We start from the raw sequence: 25,895 nt of genomic DNA, 5'->3' as shown, positions 1-25,895 counted from the left end.
ATATTGTTTTGTTTTATGAAGATGTATAGAAGCAACATCTAGAACTTGGATTACTAGTTTGTCTTGTTAATTAAATCCTAAAACCAGAATTTCCTCCATCAATTAGAAAAAAAGTAATAAATAAATTCTTTAATTTGTTCACCGCAATCCCTCCTTTTAGTCTAGTATTTAGATTATTGCATAACATGAGTCACTTCTGAAACGGTCAAAATCCAGGTTTATTTTAAAGATCGTAACATGGCATTTGATATCACTGCAAGGATGCCTTTGGCTCTGTTGAGAACATCTTTAGTACACTAACTGTTCAGACATTCTCTTCTGTCACCAGCATTTTATTGTCTGAATCTCCTGCCTTACAAATAAAAGACTAGCAAATTCTGAAATTACCAAAGTGCTTAAAAATGCACTCAGAACGTAATATTTCCATTATCCATGGTAAGCAACATATAGTAACTTGGTACTTGGATTGGCAGTTTGTCATATTATTAATTAAAATCGAAGATCAGATGTCCCCCTATAAATTAGAAAAAAATGTAATAAATAAATGATTTAACTTGTTCACCACATTCCCTTCTTTAGCCTAATATTTAGATTATTGCATAAAATGTGTAAAGAGGTGACAAACTCAGTTGGATTCTTCAAAGCGCTATAGGAGATTCTGTGCTCGGAAATCTACACAAACATTTGCTAAGACTGTTCTGCATAGCCCATGCTCTAACAGTTAAGGGAAATGTTTTTTTTAGTTTATCTCTAAGTTACAATCAGCTTTGATAAGAATAACTAAGAAACACCATTTCACACAGACTCCAATATACAGAAAAACGTTCAGCCTTGCACCAGATAAAATCAGTCCCAACGTATCTATGCAATTCTTCATATGATGCAAAATTGGTATCTTGATAAAGGAAAATTTATAAATGTACATATAGCATCATCAAATGTAGTTGTGGTGAACTTTATCTCAGTAAACTGGACAGTCCTCCTTTGACTTCCTCTTAGATGCCTTGTATACATCATTGGACTGTGCCATTGCTCAACTGTTGTTCTTGATTCAGTTTTTATTGCTGGAAGATCCAGATCGTTAGCTATATCCAGCACTGTGCAGTACTCGGGAATGGACAACATGGAATGGATCCATGCTTTGATTGGAGAACTCCAATTCCTGTTTTTCTTAAAACACTGGTCTTTTAGCTGTTGGGTTTTTTGGCTTGCGGCCTGTTTATCAGGTTCAAGTAAACGTCTGATTTCAGGAATCTGGGATAAGAGTCTTTCTCCATCAGATTGAAGATAATTTTTTGGGACCCATCAAAACAGGTGTTGGATGGCTGTAAAATACTTCTGCCAACCAACTCTCTTGTTTGAAAGTCGATGTTGACCTACAAATAGAAAATGATAGCAGTTGAGTACATAAATATAAACTCGTGTTGCAATTTTTGCAATGTTATTTCACTGCACAGTTCTGTTCTAGTCTGGAAATTAACTTAAAATAACCCCTGCCCCCAAAATTACTGCAATTTTGACTTAAAATAGATATCCTGAGGTTATTAGCAGCGCGAACAGTGCTGTACACCACCACCACTTGGTAAACAAACTGTACTTCTCAACCTCTAAATGTCTCTCATTGGCTGTGAACAACAGCGTTTCATCCAACGGTGACAGTCAACAGTTTAATTATTGCAATGTTGAGCTTTCAGAAGGCCGACAAATGAAGCCTTGTGGTGTGTAATATCACGAAGATTGACCGGTGAAGGATTTATTTTGCGCAGAAGTTACATTTATTTCATGTATTTTAAGACCAATTGCAGAAGGTGGAACGTTAGCAATTGGCGCAAGCACAGTGTAAACAATCTTCAGCATTGCTTTCCATCTTATGCTGTGTTTCATACTGAGCTCTCATCTGGATTGGATCAGTTCCAAGTCAGTTCACTCCTGAATGTGAATGACGAGTGGCACTGCAGATTTTCCCCTCTGGTGAAGTGACTCATTATAGGAGATGCTTGGCTCCACAGAGGCTCCAGTTGCCCCCCCCATGCTTTACTCAAGTGACTAGTTTTCATGTGTGAGTCTAGTGCGTGTCAGCAGACTAATAGAGCAAAGAGGAGTAAATGCTAGATTAGAAACTGATCCTGCTGTCACTCAACATCTAGACACAGACAAATTTCTGTTGATAATTTTTGTTTCTTTGCGCGCGTCAAATCGGATGTCAAATCGGATCTTAACTAAAAAGTACGCTCACCTGTTTTGGCGCTTCACTCTTGATGAATTCGGTGTAAATGTGTTTTGCCTTGGAAGCGAGTTTCTCAGGAGTCTTGGTTTTTCTGTAGTCCTCACAAACTAGCCAAAAGTCAATGTTTTCCTCACTGAACTCAGACTTGAGGAAACCCCTGAAGGCAGCAAGACCACCTAGAAGAAAATAAAATAACAGATGCATTACTTATTCTGTTAGTCACAGACAAGTGGATATTGACTTGTGAAAGCTGTACAGGGTGATAGACATTAAACGTGATAGAAGTAGATTTTACTTACGTGGATCAGTTAGTAACATTTCCAAGGACTTTGACCATTGTATTGCTTCGTCATGAGTAAGGCTGAGGGAAAAAATTGAAAGCTTTAGACACTTATTCTTAACGCAAATAATGTTCAACTTGTCTAAAACGGGCATTTAACCTGGAGGTTTATATTTGTTTTAATAGTGGAGAACACTGTATGCTTTTGTTGAACTGAGATATATTCTGAGATATTTGGCACCATTTCTCTATCTTTGATGCTAAGTCATTAATAATAAGAAATATTTTCACATATATAGAGCATATTGTGTAGGTCTCAAAGTGCTTTACAAAGTTTGAGTGGGAGCGTATACTGGAGGTAAGTAAGTGGGATGGGGTGGGGGAAGGTAGTCGAAAGTGCAGAATAAGTGATAGGTTTTAGGCAGGTTTTGAAAGCAGAGAGAAAGGGGATAAATTGGAGGGATTTCGAAAGACAGTGGGCGGAGGCAAAGTGGCTGAAAGATCGGCTGCTGATAGTGGAGCAGAGCTGGCAAGGGACCTGAAGGACAGCAGAATTGGGGAAATGGAGGGAGTGGGTGAGGGAATTAGGATTACAAAAGATCGCAGCGGTGGGGTCGGGGTAACCTATGAAAGCATTTGATGGTGAGGATGAGGATCTTATAGTTATTCTTGGATACAGAGACAGTCGAGTAGAGTGAGAATGGGGGCAATGAATAGGCTTTTAAAGCTGAGTGTGGTTCTCTTCTGTCTCTCTATTTTATATAGGATTTAACTTTAGCGAAGAAGAGCTAGGCGAGAAAATACTTACCCGATGGAAAAGTCCACTTTATTTGACATGCTGGGTTGATGTGCCACTGACTCTTGCTGAGAGCCAGAATTCACCAACATAGAAAAGAGTCGAGTCTTCAGGTCCTTGGCTCTATGGAAAGAAAGACCAAAATAAATCCTCAGCATTACTCTAGGGCACGTCCCAGAATTAGAGAAAAATAAGATTAAATAACAATAAGAGTGATAACAACTTTCCTTTTTGTTCAGAAGTAACGTTAATTTTAAAATAATTTAAATACAACTAAATACCAGTAGCATCAATGTTAGTCAGACAAAATCAATAGTTAGAAGTACGAAGCTTATGAACAAAACGTGGTGTTAGAGGACGGATACTCATTTCTGCAGACCTGGTGCTGAACCCAGCCGAGATATTCAAAGACTAATGTCAGTGCAGGTTGCCTCACAGATAAAGCCTCTTCGTTAAAGAGCTTTCAAGCTGTGATGACGTCTAATCTTTGTGTCATTGTCTTCAAGTAATTTGCATTCACTTTCCATCTCGGACCTCTGAGTTCCAAAACTCAAAGGGTACTATTTGCATGCTCTGGGACTAGCACAATGAACAACAGAATATTTTTGGAAGAGCACAACTTTAATTTACATTCATCCCTATCTGGCTCAGCTGCCAGTTGTCTTTGTACCATTAGCAAATATGAGAAATATTTAGCCCCAGAAAAAAAAATTGCATCTGGAGACAGGAATTAATAAATTTCTAATACATTTTTAATAAATTTGTGGCTGAAAATTCCTTACTCTGCTTATTTTTTAAAAATGAGCCAACTGTGCGTGTTAACGTAACAATTTGAAAGTAATGCTAATCATATTGCATAATGTCACTGGTAGCAGTTTATTAACCCTGTAATGCAATAGCTAAGATGATAGAATGCTTACATGTTCTTTGGTTTCTTTTTCTCTGCCGCATTATCTCCATTAATTGCACTGTTGCTGTTACCCTCTTTCAGTCCGATTGATGGTGTCTGAGGGAACATGATTTCAGGCATGCTTGACTCCTTAGCGTGTCTTGAGAAGTTCTGGAATTGAAGCTTCACTCACTGTTCTGTTTGCGTATGCTTTACCTTACTGCCACAACATTCTCTTATAGAGGCAGAGGTTTGGGGGTGGGGGAAGTAATGTTGTACATAGCTTGTGTTTCGTACCACAAAAAGGAAGTTAATTTTTTTTTTAGCGCTCTCTTGACGTGCAGGGATGAAAGAGCAGAAATGTCATACGCGCGTATGAACTGTGCTCTGGTTTTGAATGTAAATAAATTTCACGTCTTGAGATCATGCAAAACAAGTTCTTTGCAAATCTCCAAATAAACATACAGTTTGTGGTCAGCATATTGTCAGTTCTCCATGTGCATTGATGTATTTTGCTACGGCATATGAAATGAATGCTTACGAGGTTTGGTACAGGAGCTACATGTGACTGCATGGGTTGTGATGGCAGGTGTCCCAAGGCAGTGACTTGGGACATCCTCCTGACGTGAAAGGTGCTATACAAATGCCATTTTGTATTGTATTATGAAGCCGGACGAAAATACATTGTACTCAATCATTTAAAATTAGTATCAGATCATTCTATTGCAGGACGAATCCTAAACCGGTTTTGAATATGTTTTGGTCTAGCAAGTGATACTATATGTACAGCCAATGATCTCTTTCATTAAGAAAATTGGTCAGGTAGACCAAACCTACCCAGGATAATAAAGTATTAAGATGATGTGATTTGCCCTGTCCCCCATGCTCACCCCCATCCAGTATAATAATAATCCTTGCATTTGATAGAGCGCCTTATCACGTCTTTGAGACATCTCAAAGCGCTTCACAGCATATACTGTAAAGTGTTGTGATTGTGTATTTTGTGGGCGAAACCTCCTCCAAATGGTGACTAAGTGTAAGACCATCATACACCATACTCCAGTGTCACAATTTTTTAACGTCCACCTGAGCACTGGCAGACAGGATCTTAAATAGCTTTTTCTGTTTCATTTGCACCTGCATATATCTTGTTAAGATCCTCACAAGGAAGATAGTAATAATAATAATAATAATAATCCTTGCATTTGATATAGCGCTTTTCACGTTGGGAGGATGTCCCAAAGCGCTTCACAGAACACACTGTAAAGTGAATTGACTGTATATTTGTGGGCGAACGCGGCAGCCAATTGCTCACAGCAATGTCCCACAAACAGTCGTAGATTGAAAATGACCAATTTATTATTGTTTTTTTTTTTTTTGGAGGGATTATTATTAGGCGTGTGGAGTAAGGAAACTTGCCCAAGGTTTCGCCCTCTGCCTGGAATTGAACTCAGGTCTCTCACTTGCAAAGCGAGTGCTCTAACCACTGAGCTACAGGACTCCACAGGACTGCACTGTCATAAGATGTGACTTATGACAGTGCAGTGGTCCCCCAGTATTGCACTGGTGTGCGTGCCAATCTGAATTGTAAATTCAATTTTTCTGACTTGCGACTTGGATATACAACCTGCCGATCCAAAGGCCAGAGTGCTGATGACTGAGACAAGTTAATATTGTACCTCTGTGAAGAAATGCTGTCTGGTACCTCCTAAAATTGCCTGTCTCCTCCCCCAAACCCATGTTTTCTTGTCCTGCTGCCTTGGTGTATATGAAAGCATTTCTCTGAGTTTACTCTGTGTCATTTATAATTTTACATATCTTGTTAATATTCCCCTCTGAGGTATTTCATGAAAGCCCCGGCTTATTCAATTGTTTTTTTTTGCACCTCATCCCAATATTATACTGGACCAGATTATTCCCCCTCCCACCTACTGCCCAGTGGAATAACAAGAGGTAGTACTCCCACATTGTACTGCAACTCGTGTATTAGTTCCATGTGACAACTGTAGTCTAGTTCCCTTTCACATTATCATACAGCAAAGTCTTGTGGAGTAGACGCGCCAAATCAAGTGACAAATCCGAAACTTCTGGTAATGCAGATACTCCACTGGTTACGTTGTGGGTGGGGTTTCCTCAAGGGAGGAACTCAATGCATTTTTAGACTGTTTTCGCTTGAAAACAAATGCGATGATGGCCAAAGAGTTGTTAACCACTGTATCAAATGCCAGGATTGCAGGATTAGTGTGTAAAGTACAGCAGGGGACCCACATATCTTTTCCAAAGTGTATTTGAGGAATGATTTGGATGGTGGTGGGAGATGTGTTTAATAAATCAGTACCAGACACATTAACCTCTATTTCACCTCACCCTTTCCAACACCCCTCCCCCCATCATAGAAAAAGCACCAACTCTCTTTGGATGACATTGGTATTACTGTACAGTTAAATATAACTTCTTGACAATATGTATTGTATTCCATCAAATGTTCCATGGAACATTTGACTGTTTTATGTGATGCTCTGTTACTCATGTGATATCGATATTGGAGAACTGAGGACCTATCTATCTTGACAAAGCCGTTTTAGTAAAGATATATTTAGTTGTTTTTCGGAATTACACACACAGATACACACTCATACACAAACACACAGCCAAAGCTTTTAGTCAATCTTATTAGAGTTTGGATTTCAAAAATGACAACAACAAATTACATTTGTATAGTGCCTTTCACGTTGGGAGGATGTCCCAACTTCAACAACAACAACATTTCACTTCAACAACCGCAACTTGCATTTATATAGTGCCCTTCCCTTGGGGAGGGGTCTTGGAGGGCAACACAATTGAACTGTGGGTGTTTCTGAGTTGTATACTTCAAGAAGCTCCAGTACAATGTCTGATCGGTGCTGAGTGAGGTGATCCCATATTTTTTTAAAAAGTAAGGAAAAATTGAAGCATGATTGAATCAATTGGTGGAAATAAAGTGGATGACAGACAAGCCAAAGTGACCTTTTGTGTAAAGTAGATCATTAGTGGTAAGACGTCTCAACGAGATGCTATCTGGGGTGACATTCAGTTCAAATAGCTTTCATTTTCCCTTCATTGAGTGTCTTACAGTATTTTCTATGTAATGATGCCCACATTGGAAGCTTCAGTGAAGTCCCATTTGTTTGCTACAGCTGCACTCACTATTATCAGGAATTTCTTGCTATCTCAGAGACAGTTGATTTAGAGTCACTAACTAAGTGTTTGATGACATGGAAAGTTTAAGTTTAGTTACAGTAAATGGACAAGTTGATTTAAGAAATGACTGCATTTGCAGCTTAGTTCAAAGGCTCTCTTATCTATGGAACATGCTGCATTTCATCAAGTTGCAGTTGTGAGACTGAGTACATTACTAGCGTTTACACAATCCTTTTCATAAGGCTTGAAGCCCTGCGACTGCTTCCTGAACTACAGTTGAACTCGGACTCCATTCTCTGCTTCTTCAGGATGAATGCTCACACAAAAAAACAATCTATCCTCCAGTTGCCTCAGTGCATTTGTAGCACTGGCTTGGATGCATTTAAGATTCGTAATTAGCAAAAGGTACTCACATTGCAGGTGGAATGGAGAAGGACAGATGTTCTTTTGAATGTTCTTAGGCAATTTGCACATTTAAGTCTCTACCTCCTTCACCTCCTGGCTGTTTGTGAGACATTAGTGGGCGAATATTGGGCTGCTGAGTTTGCCTACAACCACACTGTCACTACATTTAACAGTAATTGCCATGAAGCCCTCTGAGATGTTTCAATGTGTATTACTAAAATCAACTGCAAGTATTGTTATAACTTGTACTAAAATTATTATAATCACCAGAATTATACAATGGCTCCAGTTGGTTCTTGATGCAAAAAGAGAAGTTAAAATCAAGAATCAGATCACTGCTCTCTTCTCTTTGTATAAAGACATTAAATGTGTCCTGCTAAACACTTTGCCACATCAGAGGTACTCAGGCCTCCATTGTACAATTGGCTGTGTAAGATGTTGATGTGGAGAGAAATGAATCTGAGTTGATTATTTTTACACCATGGGAAATGATCCATTAAATACATTGATTTCAGTGCAATCACCAGTGGTGCTAGCTCCCCTGGAGCTGTCTACTCTAATCCTATTTCCCTGCTCTTTCCCCCCGCAAATTGTATATGAAACCCTGGTCCTTGGAGGCAGTGAAGGTGAATGAATGCACAAGCCAAGCTTTCACCCACAAAGTATACAGTCAATTCACTTCATAGTATATTCTGTGTAATACTTTGAGACGTTTCGAAGACGTGATAAGGCGCTAGATCAAATGCAAGGATTATTTATATTATGAAATGTTTTCGCCTGATGTTTATTTTTGGAAGTATGTTTATGTCGCTGACTACATTGCTACTGAATGGTTGGAATTCTACCCCATTTGGATAAAGCTTTGCCCTCTCGGAATGGCTGTTGAAAGGCACAAGAAAGCAGCCAGACAAATTCCAATCTTCCTCTTTTCAATCAGTGCCCACCCAACCTGGCACTCTGAAGGTACCTATTGACTATGCAATGTATCTCTATACCTGTATCCTGTTACCTTGGGCACAGCACATTCAGTACAACACCCTTTGAATGATTTGTTAAAACCAAGGCCCAGTTTCTTCCAGTTCAGCCAGACATTAAAAATCCAATGGGACTACTGGAAAAGAAAAGGGAGTTTCTCCCAGGATCCTGGCAAACAATCCCAGATGTGGAATTCCTTCCTCCAAACCTTCCTCCAAAGCGGGAATGTAATTTTTTTTTGTCCTCTGGCTTGCACACTAATTTTTTTTGGAAATCAACAGTGACCCATATTTGTTAAAACATCTAGAGAGCCTGAAGAGCATTAAATTGACAATAAATTCAACAGTTTACTTATGATTTAGAGAGAGAACTTTAAGGTTTTTCAGTGTGCTGCAGTGTAAGGATTTCATTCCAATTCTTTCAGTTTTCTCGTCCAGTGATCATTGCTGTACACAAATTAACTGCCGAGTTCACCCACAGGCAGTGATATCAATGGCAAGCTATGCGATTTTAGCCGGTTAGACTCCAGCAGTACTCCAACACACACTTTGGGGTCCCCAAGCCTTGGCTCTTGCCAACCTGTGCCTAATACTTTCCAGAATTAGGTAAGCAGAATGCGTCCCTCGAGGAGAGAGAGTACATTCTATTCTAACAATCTATCTCTGTAATTTCTATGTGTAGGTGGAAATCTCAGTCTGGTTTCGCTACTCCTAAGCATCTGATGGGCTTCCAGACACCCGGCTGACCCCCAAAAATTCTGACAATAAAGCAGCAGCTCAGCTCAAGTCACGGTGTTATAGTCCAAAGCTTGAGGGAAATTAGAAATCATTCCTCACCCCAGTCAGTGTCATGCTGTTAGTGGCGCGTGAAGTGAGAGCACGGCAAATGATCAAATATCTGCATCTGACTCATAGAAACCCCACAAGCCAGCTCTGTGCACTGAACTTCTGCATTTTTTCCTCTACTGTTGCAAATGCTATCCCTTTGATATGCAAGGGAAGTCCTCAAGACCAGTTCCCGATCATAGTCTCTGGTACAGTGGGTGACTTGCTATAATAATATTAATAATAATACTAATAACAATAGTAATCCTTCCATTTCAAATAACGCCTTATCACGTCTTCCAGACATCTCAAAGTACGTCACAGAATATACTGTAAAGTGAATTGATTATTTATTTTGTGGGCGAAATATGGCAGCCAATTGCAGCCAATTGCGCACAGCAGTTTCCCACAAACAGTCATGGATTGAGTGACCAAATTACTATTATTATTTTTTGAAGGGATTATTACCCCTGGAAAAGTGATCTGCCACTTGTTTAACAACCGGGTTCCTATTTACTGCTAGGTAAACAGTGGTGTGTGGAGTCAAGAAACTTACATCCTAATACCATAGCATTCTTATCTGAATTCCAAGTTCCTGACCTTGCCAGTGTGAGTTTAGGATGGGGAAAGTCCTGTGATACTTCCACACCATCAAGTGGAATTTCACCCCTTACCTGGAAAAATGTGACTAAGTTAGGGTTTATTCAGGGAATTTTATTTGAAAAATCAGAGGTCCCAAACTTCATTTAACTTGAAAACCACAATAGTTGATTTTGATTAAGTTAAATACGTTTCAAACTTTGCTCATGTCATATGACACATGTTTTAAAAAAAAAATCCCAGTCAAATCAACCTTCAAAACACTCAGATGTTTCCCATGTACAGTGGTGGCCAACGTTTTTGGTCGACCAGCAAAATAAATTTTCTTGATTAAATATTTCTTGATTAATGCCATAAATCAAAAAATATTCAATCAAGAAAACAGTGGAAACATACTATTGATTGAACACGAACTGATTTAGATTAGTGCGAATGTTCGGCAGTCATTTCTTGATGGCCCCACGAGCCATCATTCCTCCAGTGGCTCAACTGATAATTTAGGGGCCAGCTTGGCTCTGTTGGTAGTACTTTCGCTTCTGAGTCAGAAGGTTGTCGGATAAATTCCCATGTTAGGACTTCAAAGTCAGAGTCTAGGCTGACATCCCAACACAATACTTGTTTGTGCTGTGTTGTTGGAGGTGCTGTCCTCAGGTAGATGTTAAAGATCCCATGGCACAATTCAAAAAGAAGTATCCTGGCCATTGATGCCCCCAAATAAAATTGTTCATTCATTTCATGGCTGTTTGTAGGACATTTCTGTTCACAAATTGTCATGTTTTCCTACAAATACAGTCACTACACTTCAGTGTAAATTCCTGTGGTGTGATTTGAGACACCTCAACAATGTGATAAGGTGCTATATCAAACCAAGGGTTATTATTTTACAAGTGTACTGGTCAGTGTAGAACGGAACCCTACAGAGTAAAATCGATCCTCAATTTGTAATGAATTCTTGACCTAGGATACTATTGTCATCGCTGTAGGGAAGGGAAAATAATAGTCAGGTTCCCGGTATTGGCCAGTATTTAGTGACCTGTTCAGGACATGGTTAACACCTAGAGGACAATTAGCCAGGACAGTGATTGAGACCAGGATACTTGGTTGATCCTAGCATTGGAGGACGGTAGCCTAGGTATTCTGGAAGAGTGAGATCAGATACGCTGAAATGCCTCCTCCATCTGAAGCAATTTTGTGATCTTGTGTTGTGGTGAAGACAGGATGAGCTCGGCTGTAATGGGCTCATGGTCACATAATCAGATAAATCAGGGGGAGGGTTATTGTACGCTGATTGCTAAAAATAGAAATCTTTCCGCCAGGTTTTGTGAGTGGGATTATTCCATTATGAAAACAATTTTTGGTGTAAGTGTGTAAGTTAGACCCCCGTTTCAGAGATTGTTATATAAAGAATGATCACTTGGGTAAGACACTGGTGGTCAACTTTTGTAATTTACCACTGCAAGCGACAGTGTCAGTGATGGGCAATGGTTGATGGTCGATATATTTGCTGTAATCCCTTTATTCAATCTAACTCCCATCAAGTGGCATCTCGTGGAGTCCTGTAGCTCAATGGTTAGAGCACTTGCTTTGCAAGTGAGAGACCTAAGTTCAATTCCAGGCAGGGCAAAACCTTGGGCAAGTTTCCTTATTCCACACGCCTAATAATAATCCCTCCAAAAAACAAAAAAATAATAAATTGGTCATTTTCAATCCATGACTGTTTGTGGGACATTGCTGTGCGCAATTGGCTGCTGGTTTGCCCACAAATATACAGTCAATTCACTTTACAGTATATTCTGTGAAGCGCTTTGAGACGTCTAGAAGACGTGAAAAGCGCTATATCAAATGCAAGGATTATTATTATTTTATTATTATCTCAAAGCTCTTCACACTGACATGGAGTGACCGTGTATAGGGCAAGAGCTAAGGCTTGGGGATCTCAGAGTGTGCAGTGGGGTACTGCTGTAGCTTAACCATCTACACCTGCATTGCTTACCAATGAGACCACTGTCTGGCAAGCTTCTCAATGCATGTCCATCAAGGTCCACCCCCACCATTATGGCTTTCACCTCCAGGGTTAACAGGATCTGAGTGAAAAGAATCACTGCCGCAGTGACTAGTTTACCTCTCCAGGTCCTGCCAATGGGCCAAGCTGGCTGCTCTGGCACAGCAATGCCCTGAGGCCTATGGACATGCCTGGTTTACGAACTGAATTGCTGAAACCCAGAGTGTTGACTAGATTCTGACATTCCATTGCCAAGCACGTCACTTTGGAGCCAGCTCAGGCCCCATCGAGTCTCTGCTTACCTTCCCCGAGGAAATTATTAGTTTTGTTCATTTCAAGGTCACTCTTTGGAGCTCATGTGAACAGGGAGCACTGGTGCGTCAATTTCACATAATTTTAATACAACTACGTGACAGACATGCAAGTGGGTCTGTACCACGTTCGTAGAGAAGTTCTTGTTTTGTGTGTGCAAATACAGAAAAGGGAGCAAAGAAAAGCCTTCCCATGCAGGCAGAAAAGAATCGGACAAAAATTCTAGTGCAATAATAACAAAAATCCCCACATTTGATATAGCGCCTTTTACATCTCAGAGGAGGATATCTCAGCGCTTCACAACCAAACTTTAAAACATACTGCAGGGTATTTTAGAGATAAACAATGTTTGCATCATTTGGTTCAATAGCAAATGAAAATGTGACCTTGATTCTAAAAGGGAAATTTCTTTTAGGGGTTTTACGTGGGATGAATAATCTAAGAATCAAACATTAAGAGATGTCTTTCAGGGCTTTTTTTTGTCTCTGACTAAATAAGTATTTTAGTTCCTCACTGCTTAGCACCTTGAGTCCATTTTTAGGGGAAATTGAGGGCAGTCTGTGACTAGAAAAAGTAAGGTTCTGGAGTTTTTAATATTAATTCTATTACTCATCGGTAGAAATTCCACCCAGGTCTAGATTTACTTCATTTATGTAACATATTAAAGTGTAGAAGTTGGTAAACAGTTGAATTTAATGTTAACTTTGAAGCTTTTTTTTGCACTGTACATCGACACCTAGATTGTGCACTGTTGTCAAAAAGTTCAGAACTTCACCTTTCATTTGATTAACTTATAGAGAAAAGTTTTTCCAACCCTTGTAGCTTTTACTTGATATGTTGTATGCAAGCTAGCTGCTTCATTCACCTACAAATATACAGTCACTGCACTATACAGCAGTAGCGGACTGGCTCTCTGAGAGGGCTTGGGATTGTCAGGTTAAATGGGAGTACCAATTCTGGGGGTTGGAGGGGTGGGGGGTGATTGTGGGGATGCAATGCATGGGGGTGTTGATTTGAGCAGATGTTTTATGCTTTTTGGTGCCCAAGCGACCCCATAAATGCTTCCCTATGCAGCCTGTACGGGATGGTAAGCATCAGGAACCATTCATAAGGGCACTTAGGAATCATTCCCAGGGAATTTCCCAATTTCTCATGTAGCTAGTCAATAATTGACCACGAGAGCTTACAAACAAATAGGATTCAAGTTTGGTGCTCAACCAGTTGAACTTTTCTGGATGTTAGATATCCATAAACAATTCACTGACCAAAAGGAAAGAACAGCACAGCTTCTCTGGCAAAATGCCACAGTCATTCAGTGTTGTGACTCTAACATTAAGCCTTAGTCTTAGTCATTAGGTAAACCTTGCAGTTGATTTAAAATGTGTCAGATGCTTAATGTTCACAGGGTCACAAGATCAGCACAGATTCAAGGATCTTTGACCTATCTGATCTCATCCATCCCATCCTGCCATCATCCCATCACAGCATTAAACTGCTTTTTAAATGAGTCAGGGTTCCAGCCTTAACCACCCTTCCTGGCAAACCTGTTCCAGTTGTTAATTACCCTCGGAGTAAAGAAAAACATCATGTTATCTGTCCTGGAATTGTTCCTTTGCAACTCTAAACCTTTGTCCACTTGGTCTAACGTCCTGAATAATAATAATAATAATAATCGTAGCATTTGAATGCATCCTAAAGTAAAATTACAAGCATCTGCTTTGGAGAATTAATCCAATTGAAACAATGCAAATTTTGGAATAGATGTTGGCTTCAGATGATACAAATTACGTCTAAAGTTTAGGATCAACTTTGAGATGACACCAACCACGAACTGGAGAGAGAGACACTGGTACATTAAACAGGAGGCTGATTAATGCTGGAAATATCCCGAAAATACGCAGTGAGGAACAATAATGGGTTTTGCAAAGTAAATCGCTATGTGGTTCTTTCAGCTGGCAGAAGAAAATGTTTATTTTCTGTAGTAGATCATTGATATTTGCGATTTATGCTATTTACACTATAAGGTATCTGCACTGTGCCATAGTTGTGAAATCCAGAGGTCTGGCACAGGAGTTCTCAGTCCATACAGAATAGTATTAGTGCAACATTTGTCTTTTCCCACAAAGCAAGTTTTTTTTCAAAGCAAACTAGTCTCCCACAAGTTCATTCCTATTCCATATGTCAGACAAACCATAATTAGCCATAATGTAACAATCATGACAGCATCTTGGAAACTTGGCAGCCACGTTAGTTATCCTACACTTAGCATCACACACTTGCTGAATCAACAAATGGAAACCTTTCCTGTTATGGTGAATGTATTTTCATTGGGAAGGTGCTGCAGCCAGTCTATCACAAGCAAAACCTGAGCTCCCATTTAACTGAGTGTTGCTACAGCAATGTCAGGGGAATCAGATACAACAAATGTCTTGTCTAACCAAGGCGGTGCAATGCAGGCCTGTGCATACACTGTTTCGTTTCAGATTGATGCCTTTTTGGACTCTGGTAGTGTTGTAAAGCTTTCTCCACACTGTAAAACAAGTACTGTGTACGAGGCAGAAACAGAACCAGATGCAAACGGCATTCTCTCAGTCCAGTGCCAAGTAGGTGTGAACCTCGGCCCATTTGACAAAAGGTGAAACAAATTCCTGTTACGTTAGTAGTCTTACTCTATTAGTATTACATGCTCGCTTGTGAAAGAGGTAGCAACATTTACCCTTTCAGTCATTTTGCCCCCATTCTTTGGAACTCAATCGCAGAAACCCTCTGCATTGCCTCCTCATTCTCTATCTTTAAAACCTGCCTTTTAGGCCCATTTATATGTTTGAACTCTGGGGGAATATGAAAGGTGTATTATGCACCTAGCCATATAAAGCCTAAGCCTTTCCCAGCATTTGTATTCCTTGTTTCAATAAGTGCAGAAGAAAAGTTACCAAAAGATCATGTTCTAAAACAGAAATATTGGTGCTGCAAGCTCAGTGGCTAGGGCACTGAGATATTGGGTACATTGGTTCCAGGATCCGTGCAAGTGTGTTCAAACAACAATTTCTTCAATCTTAAATTTCTTAAATGCTATTGTAAAGGTTGTTGTCGTAAATCTGTATTTCCAAAAGCATAAGTGCTAATTTCTACAGGGTGGGATAACTGAGAGTATTATTTTATTATGTTTAGTTTTGGAATAAGGTTGTGCTGAGAGCTTGCCTGAGACAATGTTTCAGCAAAGCGTTTACTTCAATGTAAAGGCAGTGTTCAGCCACTGTCTCAACAGAATTATTTTTCTTGATGCTCGTGCGTGATGTGTGGTTAGGATCTGAGTGCTGACAGTTGAGATACAGAGATTGTGATCAATTGTACTGCGTATATAGACCTGAGCTTCTCTGAAAGTCACAATCCAACAACTGGACATGTATCCTGGGGTCACGCGTTCCAGATTGCAGATTCAAATCCCAGGACCTGCTGAGTTTGCTGACCTCAGCCGTGATATCAGTTGTGTTCCTGATCTTAGAGGAAAAATCAGGCGGGATTCCCAGTCTTAGTTCATAGACCCCTGCTGGAAAGCATTCATGCAGAGATATGAGCTGAGGGCAGGATTTGGTGTGACTGTGATACCATTCACCGTGGGTGAGATTGTAGGCAGCACCATAGCGGAGTCCAAATCTGACTCACTGGTCAACCACACACACACACACACACTCATAGTTTTCCCATAGGTCATTGGATAGTGATAAGCGGTGGAAACTGACTGATTAACCTCTTCCTCTCATGAAGGGGTGCTGAACACAATTGCAGCCTCCACTATTGCTGCCTGGCTGAGATCACCTCATGCACCTTCCTAATGTTCCTTCACAAAAGGTTCAGTGCTGGTACTACAAGAAAGACAGCTGTGTAACTAGGATCCTTGGGCCCCTTCCCTCCTTTATCAATAGCACCTAACTTCCTGGTGTACGAATTAAGATGAGCACAGGAGCGAAGATTGAAATAAAAGTTGGTATATTTCCCCATCGCTCTCTTTGCAGTGCCCATGGCCTATGCTGAAGCAACAACAACAATACATTTGTATAGCACCTTTCATGTCGGGAGAACGTCCCAGGGCTCTGAAAGTGACTGAGTTGCATTTGAAACTTGAACTTGAAATACATATCAATGCAACAATTCAGCCAAAGCATCAGATAGTACCTAAAGTCTGAGAGCAAAGCTCAAGCACATTATAGAGATTGGATTTGGGCCTAACTGTAGTCTTCTAAACAGTCCCAATATTTCCCAATACTACAGAAGTGACATTTTTGGTTAAATTGCTTGGGGTGTGGGGGGAAGAGGTCAGACAATTCTTCAGTTTGCTACATAATGTTTGTGATACTGTTTGAAGTAGCCAAAAGATAATAATAATAATAATAATGATAATCCTTGCATTTGATATGATGCCTATAGCAACACGAACCACTTAACAGGGAATTGTTGTCATTATCATTTGTAGACAAATGTTAATAATAATAATCCTTGCACCTTTCAGTAAAATTAATATCTTCATTTGATATAGACATCAATAATGTCTCAAAGTGCTTCACAACAACAACAACAACAACAACAACAAGATTCCATTTATAAAACGCCTTTCACGTCAGGAGGACGTCCCAAGGCGCTGCACAGTTGGGTCATGACCCGAGCAGGGGGGAAATGGTCAGGGTGAGGGGAGGGAAGGGAGGGAGCGAGGAGGGGGGAAATGGTCAGGGGGAGGGAAGGGAGGGAGCGAGGAGGGGGAAGAGAGTCGAGAGGGGAGCTGAAGGCACGGTCACGGTCACAACGTTTTGTGAGGTGTGGTGGCAACAGTATATTTAGGGGGAAAGCACCCTTATAGTACATTAAAGTTTTCTTGGATCAATTTATCCTGAGGATTGTTAGCCAGGAGCCTTAGAGAACTCTTCACTTTTCAAATGTTAGTGTCTTTAATGTCCACTTAACCAGGCAGATGTGATCTCAGTCCAACGTTGCATTCAAAGGATAGCACCTCTGACAGTGCAGCACTTCGCCAATACTGTGAACTCAAAGTCCTGACATTGACCTTAACCCTACATCCGTTTAACTCAGAGGTGAGAGTGCTATCGATTGTGCCACTCTATTGAGCCGAGCAGACACTGGACCTATTGGATCACACAACAGGATCTGCACACAATATCTTTAACAGCACATTATTAGAAAAATCACTGACACAATGAGCTCTAACTGTGCAAAACTGGAATCTTAAGACAGACTGGCCAGTTTCGGAATGGAGTCAATGATTGAGTCCTACACTATTTGTGGGTTCACTATTTCTTGCGAAGACATTGTGCAGCACTCAAATTGGTGATAGCTTTGTGGTTTAAATGATGCTGGTTTTATCTCACTTCAGAAACAGTGAAAGATAGTGTGGCAACAGGATCCAGTAGAATGTAGAAATATTCTACTCCTGTGTTGAAACTGTTGCCTTTCCTATGCACCAAACTGTCTACTAGACTTCCTGTAACCTATGAGAAAATGTTGAAGGAACCCATCTGCTTTTAGTTTCTGAAATTATTCCTGTGGTATATAAGATGATGCATGTGTCTGAAACATAGCGTGTTGCAGATTACATTTTGATATGTGGAACAGGAAGCAATGGAAATGCACTCTGCTGGTAGTGCAAATTTGCACACACATCAGTTCATTTCTGATGAATTTTGGCCTTCTGGAAGTCTTGTTTACATACTGATTCGTTGTCTTATTCCTGTAGTTTAATGCATCACTTTAGTTATCAGTCAGGATCATAATTCACAATATGCAATTCATTTGCCTCAGTAAATATGGGAACAAATGATGTATGATATTTGTCAGTAAATTTATAGCAGTTTCGTGCAGATACTTCACTGTTTAGTTTCAGCAACTCAGTTTATTAGCCAGCAGTATTCTGGTAAGCTGCTCCAACGTCACAGTTAGCAGAGGTTGGTAGCCAAGTTCCAATGGCTTACCCTCATAAAACATTGAGAGAACAGTTAAACTTTAAGGTCTGAGATCTGAGAGGATTCCCAAAAGTTAAGTCGCATGATGGGAAATTAGAAAAATAATGTTATTTTATATACTTAAACTCGGGTCTAAAATAAATAGCACTCAATTACAGGAAAAGCTTATCCTGCACATATACACATGTCTGACTCTAACAGGGAGCGTGAAATATATCTACATATGAGCTTTCAGGAGATGAGTCTCAATGCTTTCTTTCTTTCTTCTCAATGTCTGTCCCCACACCCCTGTGATATTTAAGAAGGCAGTGGTGAACTGTAAAGACTTTAGAAGTTCTTAGTTTGAACTGTAATTCAGCAGCTCCTTGGCCCCTTCCCCCTGCCAACCCCCACCCCCACCCCACAACATCACAGTAAAATCCAGATAGACATTTAGGTTTCACACAATCACATCAGATTGGATCAGATACCCATCCTACCACCCTCCCATCACAGCTTCAAGCTGCTTTCTTAAATGTTCAATGTTATTTAGCAACAACATGTTTATATAGCACCTTTGACATCGAACGGACATCTGAAAGTGCTTTACGCAGCTGGGCACCCAAACTGGGGGGGGCGCGGTGGGAGTGGGGGGCAAAAGCGAGATAGCTCTTAAGGCAGGCTTTGGGGAAGGGAAGAGACAAGGTGGAAAAGTTCCAGGATGGAGAGCCAGACAGAATAGCTGAAAGCTCGCCCGCTGATGATGGGGTTAGGTGGGGGGCATGAAGCCGGTGGTTGCTGATTGGAGGGAGTGTCCGGGGCTGGAGGGACAGAGGAGATGGCAGAGGTAGGGTGGGGTGAGGCTGTGGAGAGATTTGAAAGTGATACTGGTTTAAACTACTAGTTCATCTCAGTCTGATGTTTGTGTTGCATCTTCAGTGGGTTACATTCTTGCAAAAGTAGAATTAGACCAGTAGTTTTCTCTCTGCACTTCTCAAAACAATATTACCAGTATGTAGTATGAAAGGTATCCAATCTGTCTCCTCGCATAGACACTAAAGACTGTTAGCGACAATGCCCTACNAAAAATATTGTGCTATCTATCCCAGGTTGTTCCAAATGCAAACACAAACTCGCCAAAGTCGTTAAAGCGACAGCCTTTTCCCAACATAACCAATCCTGAAGGTTTGGTCATTAAACCCAATTCCGTAATTGTAAACCCTAGAGCATCTGAGACAAATTCAAGCATTTATCCAGCTAAAGCTGAACCTCACAGTAAGAGGATGAAAATCTGCTCCATTGATTGGAAGTTCAAATTTGATGCACTATTTAGAGTTTGGAACTCATGTCATGTTCTGTCAGGTGAAACTGTTACAAACACTTACTGCCGCTCAAGAGAACACCTGCACTTTGTGCAAATATAATACAACCTCAAATAGAAAATGCTTGAACACTGACAGCAGTGCCTGCAGCCGTTTTCTTCATTAATTAAAAGCACACAGATGTGCTGTGTGCTTTTTGAGCTCTGGTACCTCATCCTGTCTTGTTACTTATGAAGCGCACGGTCAATCTAATTAATTGGGGAACTCAGCCCTCAGCATGGTGACCAATTACAGCCCCTCTTATTCTTAGCGCTATTGAAGCCTGAATCTTGAGTATGATTTACTAAATGTAATGGATTATGCTTTTTTTATGCTGCTCACTAAAACCAGGGCTATTGTTGCAACATTTTCAGCATGAGATTACATTTTTGCGAAGAATTGCTACTCTTAGTTATCAGGGTAAGATAGACCCAAATGTTATTAGCCACAGGAAGGTCGGTCAATGATCTATAGTTTCTAGATGTTCTATTGCAGTTGTATGTAAATTATGGACCTGGGTGAAGTCATTTTCTTTTCAAAGAAAACTTTAGACTGTTAGCTAAACTCCTACTTATCTTTGGGTGACAGCCTGGCTCAGTTGTAGTGCCCTTGTCTCTGAGTTTTGGGTTCAAGACCCACGTCAGGACTTTGAACTCATGGTCTAGGTTGGCGCCCCAACATAAAGTTGGACTGCACTGTTGGTCCTCAGAAGGGACGTTTAATTGGGCTCTCGTCTGTCTGATCAGGTGGACTTTAAAGATCCCATGGCACTATTCGAAACAAGAAGGGAATTTCTCCTGGCATTTTGGTCAACAATCCCCCAAATAAAATTTGTCATTCATACTATGGCTGTTTGTGGACCTTACTGTGTGCAAATGGCTGTTGCATTTGCCTACAAAACATGCAGTTAGTACACTTTCCATTGAATCCCGTGAAGCGATTTGAGATGTCTCGATAATGTGATAAACTACAGATAACACTTTTTAAAGGAGTGATTCCGGTTAGATTTTGAAAGCATTTGCCTACAAATACATTGCGTTATTGGGTCATTGCTGTGAGTAAATTTACCTACAAATACAGAGTTACTACACTTCATAGAAAAACCCTGCACAAAGCTTTGGGACACTGAAGTGAAGCAATAAGTTGCTGTAAATGCAAGGCTCATTATAAGATCTACTCTAAATTAGACAGTCACTTTTGCCCAATTGTAAGGTGATGTCCGAGGTATGACACAACATCTAATGCAAAACTTTAGTGCAGATTTAGCAAATGCTACCATATTTCAATGCAAAGGGTATCAAATCCAACTGCTACTATAAATAGGTACATTACCTGGTGGGAGTCCTGTAGCTCAGTGTTTAGAGCACATGCTTTGCAAGTGAGAGACCTCAGTTCAGTTCCAGGCAGGGCGAAACCTTGGGCAAGTTTCCTTACTCCACACCCCTGATAATAATCCCTCCAAAACCAGTGGAATCCTGTAGCTCAGTGGTTAGAGCACTCGCTTTGCAAGCGAGAGACCTGAGTTCCATTCCAGGCAGGGCGAAACCTTGGGCAAGTTTCCTTACTCCACACCCCTGATAATAATCCCTCCAATACCAAAAACAATAATAAAAAAATTGTTCATTTTCAATCTACGACTGTTTGTGGGACATTGCTGTGCGCAATTGGCTGCCGCGTTTGCCCACAAATATACAGTCAATTCACTTTACAGTGTGTTCTGTGAAGCGCTTTGGGACATCCTTCCGACGTGAAAAGCGCTATATCAAATGCAAGGATTATTATTATTATTATATTATTAGGGATTAAGAAGTCATGTGACGTTCATTTAAACAATTCCATATTGTTTTTTTTAACCATTTCAAGAGGAAGGTTGCAATACTAAATGTGTATCCATGTGATTTTACCATCTGGTGGGAGAGATGGTTAAACTGAGAGCCTCCGTTAATGTAGAAATTATTCATGATCTTAACTAAAGTTTATGCAAAGAGGCTTTGATTTGACAATGCACCTGCTCCAAGACAGGAAAGCAATTTCCATTTCAAGTCAAATGAGAGAAACCAAACTATTACCATTCAGTGAGTTCAATAGGTTTATGGTCTAAGTTTCCATCATGCACAGCTCAAAGTGCACATTTGCTCTACGTAGTGATATTCACCAGAGGGAAACCTCTCCCTCTGAATATTAACCAGTAGTTGGGGAACATTGTGGTAATGTTGAGAACTGGGGCACTGCTTTGTGAGATCCAAGAATGTTATATCATGCCTCAGATCACCACATCAGTTGAGCTGAAGAGTTGAGTGGATGTCCCAAAGGCTGCACTCTCCACCTCTCAAAGCCAGTCAGGAACCTCGGTGTTCTGTTCAACCCTGAGCTGTCCTTTCTTCCTCATATCCGCGCCACAACTGGCACCACCTTCCATCACCTCCGGAACATCGCCAGACTACAGCACTACCTCACCCCTCACGCTGCTGAAACTCTGGTCCACGCCTTTATCACCTCAAGGCTGGACTACAGGAACTCTCTCCTCGGCCTTCCCGGCACCTCCCTCCACAAGCTGCAGGTCATTCAGAACTCTGCAGCTCGTGTACTGTCCCGCACCAGGCTTCGGGACCACATCACTCCCACCCTCGCTCGCCTCCACTGGCTCCCCATCCCCCAGAGGATCGAATTCAAGATCCTCATCCTCACCTGCAAGGCCATTCACGGCCTTGCTCCCTCCTACCTCTCCGACCTACTATCCCCCTACCTACCTGCCCGTACCCTCCGTTCCTCTGGCTCCGGTCTGCTCCACATCCCCCGCCCCAACCGCCCTACCATCGGTGGCCGGGCCTTCAGCCTCTCAGCCCCTAGGCTCTGAAACTCTATACCCCAGTGCCTTCGCCTTGCTTCCTCCCTTTCCTCCTTCAAGGCCGGTCTCAAGACCCTTCTCTTTGACTGTGCCTTCAGCTCCCTTCTCGACTCTCTATCCCCTCCTCGCTCCCTCCCTTCCCTCCCCTCACCCTGACCATTTCCCCCCGATGCTCGGGTCCTGACCCAACTGTACTGCGCCTTGGGACTTCCTCCCGACGTGAAAGGCGTTCTATAAATGGAATCTTGTTGTTGTTGAGTGGAGACTGGACTTAGCTCCACAAGAGAGAGTAATAACAAATAGTCATTCCATTGCACCTGCTAAGGGATAGTTTTACATGACATACTTGTGGAATCCCAATTCTCACATTTTCCGTATTAAGGAATCCTGTTATGAAATATTGTAAATTAGGTCCTGTTGTCCATATTGTCTTGCTGGAGAAGGAGACCAGCTTTGAATGTCACATTAGCACCAGACAGGAGATGTTCAATGACTGTGGTGGTACACTGTTGAGTTCTAACAGGACTGGCCATAACCACATTCCAGCATTTGCCAGAAAGTTTTCCAAATGGTCTTTTAAAGCCAATAAGCGCCACGAGACAATCATAGCTACAGCGGAATCGAGGGCACTGTATAAATGCAAGTTGTTGTTGTTCTTTCTACAGATCAAGACGACAGCAGTATGAGGGTCTTCAGCACTTTGTAATGAATGAAAAAGTAGACTTAAGGGGAACTCTTGATTGAAGCCAGGTCTGGGGAGGGACAGAGCAGGAGCACGCAGGGATCATGTCAATGTGTACGGCTATTTTACACAGTGGCCAGTTTGGAGAAACATTGTAAGACTCCTCTTCCGGTATTTAGAGTATGAAATGGCAGATGGCCCAGCGAGATCCATCAACCAATACATCCAGCAATGTACTGCTGGAGTCCCACATCAGAAAAGATTGGGAAAGTAGCTGAAAGACAGAATATTTGTGCATTCGGAGGATAAATTTATATTTAAAATTTTAAAAATTTCAAACAAATATACAGCAATCTGCCGAAACTCAGCCTGAAAACAAGACTGTAAAACCCGCCAAGATCGACTGTGGTTGAAGATTAGCATCAGACGACAGAACACACTGACGTTAGTTACATGTAAGTGCTGTGAGAAGCACAGTAACACCTGCTAACTAACTTGTTGATTCTACAATGTTTTCGTTTTTTTTGTGAATTAAGATGTTGGCATAGTTACATCGTCTGAGGCGTCTCTTCCATCGTAGTTTGTGGTTTCCTGTAAAGCTTCTCGCAGGTGCAGCTATGAAGTGGGAACTTTGCCGCACACCACAACGCTACTCTTTAGTGTAAGGTGCAGACGTATGCAGATGTTCTGCTGTGTGGATATCAATAAGTAGGGGAATAACGGGCACATGGTTCAGTGGGGATTTCATAACATGTGGTGCTCTTGTTTTGCTGAATTTTCTACCAAAACCTTGCCTTGTCTTTTGAATGAGACGTCACACCAACGTCCTGTCTGCTTTTTGACGGGGGCGTTTAGGATTCCATGGCACTATTTGAAAAGAGAAGGGAGTTTCTCCTGATGTTCTGCCAACAATCCCCCAAATAATGTTGGTTATTCACTGCGTGGCTCTTTGTGGGACATTCCCTTGTGCAAATTGACATTCGCCACAAAATACATAGTCACCCCGCTTTAAAGTATATCCTTGAAGTACTTTGAGCCGTACTTCTGATATCAAAGGGGTTACATCAAAGCAAGGATTACTTTTTTTTACACACTGTTTAGGTCATTTTGTCTTAAAATTTATGAATTGCACAGAGTGGTGGCGAGTTCTTAAACTCAGACTTAATTTGATGGTCGGCTCTTTGTTTAGAACTGCAGAAAACCAGCTAAAAAATTGAGGCTGAACTTAAAAAACTCCCACAAAAATCTGACACACCTCAAGTGTTGGAACAAAATCGTCTCACTGGCTAAGACGAGGTTAAGTTTGAGCCTTATAGCAGTGGAATCATTTGAAAATGCCCTGTTCTAATTCATGATTAAAAACCTGAACAGATTTTTCTGACTCAAAGTTGTATGTCGGGTTATACAGCTCACTTCCTTCTTCACTAAACCCCATGAGCAGATGACTGCTCTGTTGCTCTGCTGTGTGGTGCATTGTTTTTGTGTGATACTCCCTAGTGAATTAGGCCTCGTGACACTGTGATCTCAATAAAAACTCATGGAAAAGTATAGCAATGCACAATATAAAATGTATTCTGACTGCAGTCTCCCATTTTTGACCTTTCTGGTCCAAATCACTTCTGAGTCATAATTCTCAAAAGGTAAGTCTCCAACTGGGGCTTTGCCACCAGGTGAAATTCTCCCTAATGGATTTTTTCTAAAATTGAAAGTTACTCACTGTTGAGTCACTCTTAGACACACATGCCTCATAGTGGCATGCTCTAAAAAGCAACCCTTGTGGAGAGTGGATGCTGGCTGTGCAATAATTACACAATGGTACAGAGAGACAAAAAGGAATGGGTAAAGAAAGAGTGCAAGTAGACAGCATAATGATACGGTTACATTACCTAGACAGAGCTAATGCGTGTATCATGAGGGTATGGCTTTACATCATGCGCAGGGTAGCCCTGCTTTCCACCCGCCCACCTCTTTCAGAGCCTGATGTGGGCTGTATTTTATCTGTTCTACAAGGCCATGGGGTTGGAAGAACTCATAATTGTATGATTTGAGGCATTTGCTCGACATGAAAGGCCCTATATCAAATACAATACAATTGATAAATAATAATAATTAGGTACAAACCTAGGATGTAATGTTATATGGTGCATTAGGAGAAGCTGGAAAAAAAATCTGCTGAGAAAATGAATAAACTGAAAATAAAGCAAATAATTAGAGGAGGTACGATTAAAACATCAACTAAAGGTAAAAGAACATACAGTGTGCTAGCTGCAAAACTAAAGCAGACTATCGACTCCTAATTAGGAGACCCAATACGACTTGTGCTGTGAATGGTATTTCGACTCGAGCTTAATCTGGGGAATGAAGGAGGAGTGGAGAGGGTCACTCTTTGCTACAGTAGGAGCTAACAGAGGGTGGGGGTGGGCGAGGGGGGACGTGGTATTCCTGTTTCTACATTAGTGAGAGAGCAGAGAGGAAACAAGAAACAAATAAGGTCAATCAGCATCAGGAGCAGGAAAATAACTTATCGTTCCAAGCAATGACGCTGGAGGGGAGACAATGCAGA

At 41.1% G+C, this 25,895-nt stretch overlaps 1 protein-coding gene across 1 annotated transcript; it reads right to left on the bottom strand.

Moving 5' to 3' along the window:
* Positions 1–200: 200 nt before the first annotated feature.
* On the bottom strand, positions 201–4,447 carry LOC103180047 (regulator of G-protein signaling 21). The gene is given in 6 exon segments (XM_007895665.2): positions 201–1,216; positions 1,218–1,376; positions 2,237–2,403; positions 2,527–2,588; positions 3,316–3,426; positions 4,224–4,447. Coding segments are annotated over 6 exon segments (654 nt in total). The 5' UTR covers positions 4,334–4,447; the 3' UTR covers positions 201–1,171.
* Positions 4,448–25,895: the final 21,448 nt, after the last annotated feature.

This window comes from Callorhinchus milii, unplaced genomic scaffold, assembly GCF_018977255.1.
Source record: "Callorhinchus milii isolate IMCB2004 unplaced genomic scaffold, IMCB_Cmil_1.0 Scaffold5, whole genome shotgun sequence".
Classification (NCBI taxonomy): domain Eukaryota; kingdom Metazoa; phylum Chordata; class Chondrichthyes; order Chimaeriformes; family Callorhinchidae; genus Callorhinchus; species Callorhinchus milii.
Note: the sequence above shows the minus strand (reverse complement) of the source record. Positions and strands in the feature narration are given on the sequence as shown.